A 12333-nucleotide genomic window follows, 5' to 3' on the forward strand; every position below is an offset into this window, starting at 1 on the left:
AAAGAGACCAAAACAATAAAGGGAAAAATAAATATATAAATGAAAGATTAAATAGAAATTAAGAGAAGACTTTTCTGTCTCCAGAACCATGTGTCATTCAACAACCAGTGTCTGTTCTGATGTTATTAAAGAAACTGTATCTACAATTTTATGTCAACCATGTCATTTGATATGGCTGATTGTTAACTTGAGTTAATGGTCAAAAATTTTTGCCAACATTCAGTTAAGTGTGAAATGCTAACAGATTCTTCTATCATGCTCTCCTACTCTCTTGGATACACAGACACAAATTGTTCTTGATAATGCCAATGGGTAAATGTTGTGTATAGAATACAATGTAACAAATGCAACAAGTTCTATGTGGGTAGCACAACAAGACCGTTAGACGTCCGCATCAAAGAACATCTGAACAGGAGAGCCTCCTCCTTCAGAAAACATCTAGACAGATGCTGGAACACTGACAAAAGCATAACAGTCACAATTGAGGCCAATGAAAGAAATTTGGGTAATTTAAGAATTAAGGGAGCATTACTCATACACAGACTAGGACCCCAAATTAACAACAGGCTGGAGGTTGGTAATCAATATATTATTTAGCTACATCTGGATGCATGTAGGTTCATTTTTGATATGCTCATCTATTGTGTATAACAAAAAAAAGGAAGAGGAAAAAAGTGGGGGGGAGGAAGCTGCACGTATAATACATAACTTAGAAGCAGCGCTACAAATGTACCAACACACACGAGATTGAGACATAGTCTCACACACTTCTCATGAGGAATTCCGGAAGGAACTTCGGGAGACCACTGCTGAGATGCTTCTGAAAAAAGAAAAGCTGTTGGAAAACAGATTATAGCAGCAACTCCATCTAAGAATATCTGAAGAAGGAATTGTATTCCGAAAAATCATCAGACTATGGATAACTAAATTACAACAGGTATATAGTCCATTTTTTTTGTATTATAGTGCATTGTTGTACCATTCAAAACTTTTTATCATTTATAGATAAAAGTGAGTTATTTCTTTGTTAAAATGCAACTCTTCTTCAGTAATAAATAAATCTGGACTTTAAAAAAAGAGATTTAGAATGCCCAGAGAATATATACCAGTACCGTGTGACTGGCTCTCGTGCCAGTGGCACGTAAAAGCACCCAATACACTCTCGGAGTGGTTGGCATTAGGAAGGGCATCCAGCTGTAGAAACTCTGCCAGATCAGATTGGAGCCTGGTGCAGCCTTCTGGCTTGCCAGTCCTCAGTCAAATCGTCCAACCCATACTAGCATGGAAAGCGGACGTTAAACAATGATGATGATGATGATGAATTAAAAGATCCAAGGCTCTAAGTGTAGGAAGTTTATAGTCTTTGAACAGTCCATAGTAGGTATAAAAAACAGCAGTTTGGCAAAAGAGACCAATAGAATAAGTACTAGACTTACAAAAATAAGTCCTGGAGCCGATTTGTTCGACTAAAGGTGGTACTCCAGCATGGCTGCAGTCAAATGACTGAAACAAGTAAATGAGTAATGAGTATACATACATATAAACATACATAAATATATATGTATGTATATAATATCTATTTCATTTAGGTTTTAACCTTGGAGTTTGCTTTATTAAACTTGTCCATAGGCGATGGTTATCAGATAACAATAGCAATTAGAATAAAATAGTAAAAAAAATAAAATACAACAATAAAAATATAGAATTATAGAGAAAGATCCAAATAAAAATACAGGCAGAAGATAAAGAAAACTTCAATCCTATGGAAAGGTTATAACCAAATGATAAAGGATAAAAAATAAAATGAAAAATTTGCAAAATGACGGAAAATCAAAAATAAAGATATAGAAGGAAATAAATAAGAACAAAAAAAAACAGAAAATAAAAATGAAAAAGGAGAAAAAATGAAAAGTCAAAATAAAAATAAAAATGCTATAAAATCAAAGAATACTAAGCAATGAAAAATAGAAAATAAAGGATGAAAAAAATCAGGAAAATATTGCTTTCAAATTTTGGCAGAAGGCCAGCAGTTTTGGGGGAGGGGCTAAATCAATTACATCAACCTCAGTACTCAGCTGGTACTTGTTTAATCAACCCTGAAAGGATGAAAGGCAAAGTTGACCTCGGCAGATTTTGAATTTAGAATGTAAAGAGGGACAAAATGCCGCTAAGCATTTTGCCCTACATGCTAACAATTCTATCAGTGCACTGCCTTAAACAAGAAGAAAAAATAATTTAGAATATAAACATATTGAAAATACATTAAAATCAAGAACCTGTTGATAGGCTACAAAGCCTGATACCTGATATCCAATGTAGAGGTATCGTGTTACAGAGAAAACGAATAGAATTATTAATAAGTCAGGACTGTAGCAGAACATGTAATAATTAGAAGGGACAAATGACCCCAAATATGCTGCCATTTTAATAATACTAAAACTCTAGAGATGTTTGTGTGTACCCGAAATATCTCAGAAATAGTATATTTTATCTTAATTTCTTTTTGCATATTTATTTTCATACTTACCTTCGGCAGTGTAGTACAAATTTTTGTGATATTTGAACCTTTATTTATTAATGAAAATACAATTTTTGTTTGTTATTGCTTAACAAAAAAACATGGCTTCCGTCATGTCAACACACATACACACATACTGAATGTCATGGCATGTCAATTAACACAAACACATGTCTACTATCTGTGACATATACACACAGTCTTCACACTCTCTAAGAAAAAAAAACAAAAAAAATCCATCAACTTTTTGACATACACTATATTTTAATCATTTAGAAATATTTTTAACTGAATGTGATTTTAAAAATGTAAGCTGTTTGTACAGTAAGTATTTATATTTTAGCTTTCTTTAAACAGACAATATTCTAATGGTTTTTTAATTATTTTCAAGTGCATGGCGATCTTTAGCTTGTCAGCTGGAGTTCGTTAATTTCCATAAAAAATTTTTATTTATTTACTTTTGTTTTAAAGTGAGAGGAGGAAGAGAAAGATGTATGTACATGTATATGAAATGGACATGTGAGTGTGAAAGAGAGAGAGAGAGAAAGAGTGAGAGGGGAAGAGAAAAAGAGAAAAAGAGAGAGAGTGAGTGAAGGGGTGTATCGTCATGTATATGTACATGCATCAATACATATACGCACATCTTTTTTGTATGTACATGTGCATTGTGTGTATGAGAGAGAAAGTGAGTGAGTGAACGTGTGCGTTCTCATGTATGTATAAGTGGCACTCTCTCACACACACATATACACATCCATTTCATACACACGTTCATGCATCTTTCACTTTCTCCTCTCTTTCTCTTTAAAACATAAGTAAATAAATAAAAAAAATTTACGGAAATTAACAAACAAAATCAGCTGATCTGGATGACAATTCTGAGAGTCAAAGCGAAAGATCACCCCAAGGGAATACCATTACAAAATTTTTATGAGTGCATTCAATGTATCTCAGCTCCAAAGATTTAGTTGCTATTTCAAGCACACCTTGCTACCACATAACAGCTATTTGCGATAAAGGACCCGAAATACCTGTTACGTGGTAGCAGGGCATGCAACAAATAGCAGCCAAATCTTTTCTTTCCTGGGGAAAGGAGCTATTTACATGTGATTTCAATGTCACATTCATTGAAAGCATGTGTAATATCCCGGAAAAGAAAAAAAACCCATGAAACAAAAATTCAGACTTTCCAGGTGACCCAACAGGTCATAGGCAGTCTAGTAGTATTTAAAATACTCAGTGACCCACTAATATATTCTTCAAATGTCACACAGTCATATATGTATACAACAAACATTGTTGACACATAGTCATTTATACTAGAATAAAAAATATATTCTAAATACCATAACTCCCTATATAGAGTAAAGATTGCTAATAGTAAAAGGTTGGACAATGATAATATTGAATAATATGATATGCAACAAGCAAATACAACTGTTAACAAAGACATATATACTAAAAGACAAATGATTCTTCATCCTAGCTAAGTTATATATAGACTTCAGGTTGTTAATATTTTGGTTGATAATAAGATTGAATAATATGAGAGACAATGTATAATAATTTGGTGCTGATGGAATGTTATTGTTATTAGTCAATAAGTGGGACACAATCATAATGGCAGACAAAATCCAGAAACAATAAATTATACTAACAATAATATTTGCTTCAAATTTTGTCACAAAGCCAGCAATTTCAACAGCATCAACTCCCAGTACTTGACTGGTACTTTATATTATGAAACTGAAAATAAGGAAAGTCAAAGTTGGTGCCAGCAGGTTTTGAACTCAAACATAAAGAATTGGGAGAGGTGCCACTAAGCATTTTATCCAACTTGCTAGCATAGACAAAAAGTTTCCAAAACAATAGAATTCAAAGAGAAAAGGAATAACAACAGAATAAACAAATGGAAAGAAATGGAACTACATGGTCAATTCATGCAACAAACTGAGAATGTTGAAAGTAAAGATCATTGGCTCTGAACAAGAACTTGAAATGAGAGACAAAAATGGTAAGTATAGTCATTCAGGAACAAGCCCTTAGAACAAACCTAATGAAGGCAATGATCCAGAAAACTCAGATGACAAATGAATCTGCAGGAAAGGAGACGAAAGTAACGATCACCTTTTGAGTGAGTAAAGTACACTAGCACAAAAGGGGTATAAGCTGAAGGTCACTGGTTCAAACGTACTTGTTGTTTCTATCTTTCTACATTCCTTTTAGTTCATCTTTCTCTTGTAGTTAGACATGATACTGTCTATTCTCTCCTGCATCATCACCTTCATTTAAATCATTGTCGGTCACTTAGATAACTTAGATTGGTTGCAGCCATAATCAACCTAGACCATGACTAATTCAATAGCACTACCTGGAAAAAGCTTTTAATTATTTCAGAACACCCTGGACCACTCAAGCAGAGTGGCTGAGATGTATCCAGGTGTAGGTGGTTTATCCATTATTTCCTGGAGGAATTTGTTCAGGTACCGTTTGAAAGTTGTGGTCTTTTTCTACTTTAATTTCTTTTGGGATACCATTGAAAAGAGCAGGACCATTTGCAGTGAAGAAATTGTGTCGCAATGTTCTTATGTGATGTGATCTTGACTGTTGTAAGGGATGCATTGCACAGGGAGCTAGTCTTGGGTGAATAGTAAACATAATACCGATACCATTTGGATAATATTGGTGGAATATTTTCCACATGGTGCAAATAATGCATCGCTTATGACGGCATTGCAGAGAATAGAGTTTCAGCTGTTTAAATTGAGCCTAATAATCAACTCCTGTTGTGCCATTTATATTTTTAGTGATTGATCTTTGTGGCACTTCGATCTTCATTATGTTTTGTTTTCTATAGGGGGCCACAATGGGCAGCAGTATTTAAGGTAAGGGCCTAGTGAATGTGAAGAAAAGAAGGATGATGGTTTCATGATCTCTAGATTGAAAAGTTCTAAGGATCCATTAGTACATTCTACAAGCAACATTGACTTTTTTGTTGATGTGCACACTCCAGCTAAGGTTGCTGTTGACAGTTACACCTAAATCTCTGATATTATCTAATGGTTCAAGTAGATCTCCTGACAGTAGTGTAAATGGTTGTTTGAGTATGCCCTCTTTTCCAAAGTGGATGAGCTCAAATTTTTCTTCATTCAGCTGCATATTGTTATTTTGTGCTCACTGGGTTACTGTGCATAGTTCCAATTGAAGCATCATTCGATCATATACTCTCTTAATGACTTTCTGGAGCTTAGAGTCATCTGCAAAGATTTTAATGGTGCTATGTTCGATGGAATCTGCAATATCATTGATATAGACAATAAAAAGAAGTGGACCCAGAATCATACCCTGCAAGACCCTATTAATGACTTTCGCTGGTCTTGAGTGGATGTCATCAACCACAATATGCTGGGTCCTGTTTGTCAGGAAGTACTTGATCCATTGAAGTAGTTTTCCACTGACTCCAGTGAGAGATAGTTTCTTTAACAGTATATTGTGGTCGACTCTGTCAAAGGTCTTGCTGAAACCAAGATATATGACATCAGTATTGAAGCCCTCACTTAGTGCATTTAAGATGTCATCAAAGTGGTGGAGGAACTGTTTTAAACCCACCACGAAAGCCATGCTGGTTGCTATTTAGAAGATGATTTTGCTCTAGGAAGGTGGTTATTCTTGATCTCAATGCTCTCTCAAATATTTTGATGATATGAGAGGTGAGTGAGATTGGACAGTAGTTTACTGGGAGCAATTTATTCCATTTTTTAAAGATAGGAACAACTGACTGGGAGAGGTTTTGAGAGATAAAACCAGCATCCAGTGATTTCCTCCAGAGATTTGCAAGAAGAGCTGCAAGTTGCTGCCTGCACTCCTTCAGCACTTTAGCAGGGAACCTGTCAGGACCCACTGCTGAATCAGGTTTGATTTCTTTTATTGCTGCTAGGATGTCAGTAGCGTCGATGGTTATGTCGGAAAGGGCATGTAGAGGATTCAAGAAGCAAAGCTGCTTGAGTCAACTGAATCAGGGTCACTGAACACAGAGCAGTATTGCAGAATCTCAGCCATGTCTTTTGCATCACTGTGAAGGATGCTGTTTCTGTCAACCAGTGGGCCGATAGAGGAAACTGTGATCCTATGTGTTCCTGGGAGGTGACTGAAAAGAAAGTCCTGTTGCAAACACATCCTCTCATGGAGGAAATAATGCCAGATTTTTGGGTTCCATTTTGTTTGTGAGGGTGGGATATGTGGCAATTGTTTGTTTATAAAAGATTTAGAAGTGAATGATTCTGGGAATGGTGTGGTAAGGGTTGTGTCTGGTGAATTTGGTTGGGCTGAGATTTTAGTCATCCTACTGCTGGGTTGTAATGATGAAGGACTGGTAAGGGTTGTGGTGGTGGAGACAGTAGTAGTAACTGATGCTGACAATGATGACGACATCGATAATAATGGCGGCGGTGCTGATGGCAATTGTGATGATGACAATGGTGATGATGACAATGGTGCTGTTTGTGATGATAATGATATTGCTGGTGATGGGTATGAGGGATTGGTCTTCATGGTAACCATGAAGTGAGCAGATTTTGGTATGTGGGCACTGGTAGTTTGGACAGCTCACAGGTCACTGGGGTCAGTAGTGGTAGATTGATTTTGTTTAGTAGAATTGGAGAATATTAAGTGGAATAGTGTAAGATGTGCCATGATGTAATGCTTTGGGTCCTTCTGATTTTACATGTATGTAATCCTATGTGTTAACTATTGTATTATGTCACTGTAACCTTTTTATATTTTTATTCTTTCCTCTATTTGTGTGACAATGAACACCCTTATGAAGGGAGTGTCTAATTATTTCTAATATGAGTACTACACCATATTAATAGACACATCTCAGAAACGGCCCGTAGATGGAAACTTTTAACATTACATCTGTATTGTACAGGTCTTTTTTTTTTTGATATAGTATATATACATATCCTTTTGTAATGTACACGTTTTTAATATAATACATATAAATTTTGTAATATCATATCATATCATATCGTATATATTTACCCACTATATGTTAAATCATACTGAACGTTTATATATCGCAATATGTTCATTTAACTGTTAAATATTTTTATACAACTTGGAAACTATGCATGTTTATAAATATTTTTAAATAAATATTTTAAACATTCATGATATTTCTGAAGTTTATGTCATTGTATATGCCTGTGTACTTTTATTTTATCTTATCTTACTATTTTAGACATTTTAGAGACTTAAAACTATATTTATTGATTCTAGAATGATTTGAACACACACATATATATTAAATCTTGTATTGGATATGTGGTATTGTTCTTGCGGTCTTCCACCCGTATGTCTCCATTCTAACTATAATTGGAATTCTAGCTCATGCTGAGCACTTCAACTCTAGCCTGTTTTTATGTATTGTTATATTAACAATATCTAATTATAGAAAATATTACAGTTTATATATGTATATATATATATATATATATATATATATATATATATATATATATATATATATATGTATATACATATATGTATATATATATATATCATCATCATCATCATCGTCGTTTAACGTCCGCTTTCCATGCTAGCATGGGTTGGACGATTTGACTGAGGACTGGTGAAACCAGATGGCTACACCAGGCTCCAATCTGATTTCGCAGAGTTTCTACACCTGGATGCCCTTCCTAATGCCAACCACTCAGAGAGTGTAGTGGTTGCTTTTTACGTGCCACCGGCACGAAGGCCAGTCAAGCGGTACTGGCAATGGCCACGCTCAAAATGGTGTATTTTATGTGCCACCCGCACAAGAGCCAGTTCAGGGGCACTGGCAACGATCTCGCTCAAAAGTACTTACACATGCCGTGGGCACAAGTGCCAGAAAGGCAACGCTGGACACAGGTGCCATCCCTATTTCGCTTTTGCTTGCCCCAATAAGTCTTCACAAGCTGAGTTTCGTGTCCAATGAGGGAGACGATGTTGGCATGGGTGCCAGACGTCAAATTTAACTCGATTTCGATTTCACTTGCCTCAACCAGTCTTCGCAAGTGGAGTTTAGTGTCCAATTTAACTCGATTTCGATTTGACTTGCCTCAACAGGTCTTCGCAAGTGGAGTTTAGTGTCCAATGAAGGAAGGTATGCATAAGTGGACTGGTTGAGGCCTTGTTTTTAGGAATTCCCAATAAGTTATGAATACCCAAATTGTGAAGTCAGTTAGTTATGTAATAACATGAAATTAAATACTCAGTAGTCAGAATTCAAATAAAGTAGCCCTGAAAAGGGCTTTAATGCATTCCCAGAGTAGATAGAACTTAGGAGAAAATACTAATAACGAATAAGGCGCTAACCAAAATATGTGGATCTTGTTTACGAAAATACTATTTACTTCTTTAAGTGTTGTATGGGATAAATTACGAAAATAAATCAAATGGTTCAAATACTAAAATATAAGCATACTGAATTTGATTTATACGAAATGATTTATGAACATGAATGGGTTATTTCCCTTGGCTATATTTAAGGATCCCTTTAAGGAGTGAATGGGTTATTAGTTATATGTAGTAGATATAAGAATCCTTTCCAGAGGCCCTATTCTCGATTTTTTCAACAATCTAAGTATGTCACTACTTTTCCAGACATGAGTTCTACTCACGTGTCACGTTTCATCAAAATCGATAGAACGATGTAGCCAGAGTTAGATAACAATGCCACAAACAAACACAGCCAAATATTTCCACATATGAAGTAGATATAATCTATACACTTATATATATATATATATATATATATATATATATATATATATAAAGATAAACAAGAGTGAAAAAACTACAGAAGGCTTGTGTTACATGGTTAAAGTATATATTTAAATTATGTCAGAAAAATGTTATAAGATTTTTTGGTATATAAACATTGTATTTGGAGAAATAACCGGTTTCGTGTTGTCTTTTCAAATTTCTCTACTTTATTGTAACATGTCTTCGCTCACGGGAGTGAAGACATGTTACGATAAAGTAGAGAAATTTGAAAAGACAACACGAAACCGGTTATTTCTCCAAATACAATGTTTATATACCAAAAAATTTTATAACATTTTTTTTGACATAATTTAAATATATACTTTAATATACATAAATATACATATATATACATATGTATGTATATATGTATATATATATATATATATATATATATATATATATATATATTTACTTGGAGAATGGAGCAACAAATACAAGAAAAAGCATTTTCGTTGGACTAGATAGCCGTTGTTTTATTATGTGGAACTTGTGAAATGAGTCAGTGTGGAGGTTTAGGTTATGTAATGAGTCATTTTGTATATTATATATATATATATATATATATATATATAAATTAATAGTTATCGCCAAGCCAACATGGCAGTCCTAAAATTAGGACGAAAGCTGCCGTGAATTAGCTCCAAGAAGCCACCGCCTCTAGCTAGCTATGTGACACACGAAACCTGTGTCCTTTATAACCTTCGAAGGTTATAAAGGACACAGGTTTCATGTGTCACATAGCTAGCTAGAGGCGATGGCTTCTTGGAGCTAATTCACAGCAGCTTTTGTCCTAATTTTGGGACTGACATGTTGGCTTGGCGATAACTATTAATTTCCAGTACCGCTGCCGTAGTCTCCTTTAGAGAGACTTAGAAATATTAATAACTCTATATATATATATATATATATATATATATATATATATATATATGTATTTATATATGTGTATATGTATATATATATATATATATATATATATATATATATATGTATATATATGTATATATATGTATATGTGTATGAGAAAAGCTGAACATTAGAAGCATCAGTTGTGGTGTGCAAGAGAGACGATTGCGCTGGTATGGACATGTGGTGAGAATGGATGAGGATAGCTGCGTGAAAAAGTGCCACACCCTAACAGTTGAGGGAACCTGTGGAAGAGGTAGGCCCAGGAAGACCTGGGCTGAGGTGGTGAGGCAAGACCTTCGTACATTGGGCCTCACCGAGGTGATGACTACTGACCGAGACCTTTGGAAATGTGCTGTGCGTGAGAAGACCCGGCAAGCCAAGTAAGATCGTTGCCAGTGCCCCTGGACTGGTTCTTGTGCGGGTGGCACATGAGATGCACCATTTTGAGCGTGGCCGTTTTCGTGTGGGTGACACGTAAAAGCACCCACTACACTCTCTGAGTGGTTGGCGTTAGGAAGGGCATCCAGCTGTAGAAACTCTGCCAAATTAGATTGGAACCTGGTGTTGCCATCCGGTTTCACCAGTCCTCAGTCAAATCGTCCAACCCATGCTAGCATGGAAAGCGGACGTTAAACGATGATGATGATGATGATGATGATATATGTATATGTATATATATATATATATATATATATATATATATATATATATGATTATATATATGTATGTGCAATTTCTATTTTAAAACACTATGTTTGAGCACTGTATTAATTCCAAGATTTGATAACTGACACTTTTTGTCTAACCCCATCTTTATAAGATATTCATTTACATAATAACACTGTTGATGAAGTGTGAAGTCAACACAATCAATTTTGATTTTAACTTTTAATATGTCAGTAGAAAACCAAAATTTATCTCTGCCATCCATTGGAACTAATTTCTGCTTTAATAGTTTAGGAAAATTAGAAGTAGTTTTTGCTATTTCAGACAACAAAGTAAACGTTTTCATAATGATTTTGCAAAATGGACACGTAAAAAAAAAAATCAACACATATCTTATAAACAATTCTAACTGCTGAATTATTTGTAGCCATATTCGGTTAATGTTGTTCATATTTTAGGTAGGGTAGTATATTTTGTCATATCTGTTTCTTATAGCTCACATTTCTGTAATAACCTACTCACACACACATGCACATGTATGATTTTACTTACACATACACACACACCACACACATGTAACTTTTACACACTACTTCACTAATCTGAACTGCTTAAAATCCTGGTGATAGTTGAAGTGTATATTCCAAGGTAGGCTTAGTCATATTTATTGATACACATTAAAATCTGAATTTTAAAATTACTTTTTTTATACTCCACATGTCTCTCTTAATTACATTTCTACTTTTTTAACATTTCTACTTATAAACTACTTGATGATATATTTATAATATGGCATATTTATGTATACATACATACATACATACATACAAACAGGCAGACAGACAGACAGACAGACAGACAGACAGACAGACAGACACACACACACACACACACACACACACACACACATACACACACACACGCCTTCAAAATATGGCATGTATGCATATATTACATTAATGCATAAACTTACATATATAATGAATTTATGTACATACATACAAGCATGCCTATATGGATACATAAGTACATACATACCTGTATAGATACATAAGCACATACATACGTACGTATGTACGTATGTACATATGTATGTACGTATGTATGTACGTACATGTATGTATATATTTATGTATGCATGCGGGTGGGTGTATATGTGTGTATTTTCATTATACATGTAAGTTTATGCATTGTGCATGCGTGCCGTGTTCCGAAGGTGTGTGTACTTACTTACATACGTATGTACGTAAATAAGTAAGTAAGTAAGTAAGTACACGCGCTTTCGGAATGTGGCATGTGTGCGTGATGCATAAACTTACATATACAATGAAAGTACATGTATAATGAAAATACATACATGTGTACTTGCCTGTATGCATACATAAATAAATATATACATACATGTAACTTTTATCTTTTGCTTG

The 12333-nt window shown here is 34.6% G+C and overlaps 1 protein-coding gene across 1 annotated transcript; it reads right to left on the minus strand.

The window, feature by feature from the left end:
• Positions 1–5692: 5692 nt before the first annotated feature.
• On the minus strand, positions 5693–6139 carry LOC149134491 (uncharacterized). Its single transcript, XM_089355934.1, has one exon. It carries the CDS (start codon positions 6137–6139, stop codon positions 5693–5695), a length of 447 nt encoding a protein of 148 aa, XP_089212060.1.
• Between the last annotated feature and the right edge of the window lie 6194 nt (positions 6140–12333).

This window comes from Octopus bimaculoides, chromosome 8 (genome assembly GCF_046866305.1).
Source record: "Octopus bimaculoides isolate indiv1 chromosome 8, ASM4686630v1, whole genome shotgun sequence".
Classification (NCBI taxonomy): Eukaryota; Metazoa; Mollusca; class Cephalopoda; order Octopoda; family Octopodidae; genus Octopus; species Octopus bimaculoides.

Excerpts from the sequence above, each read along its gene's own strand:
- LOC149134491 (XM_089355934.1), bottom strand. The coding sequence starts at position 6,139 with ATGGCTTTCGTGGTGGGTTTAAAACAGTTCCTCCACCACTTTGATGAC.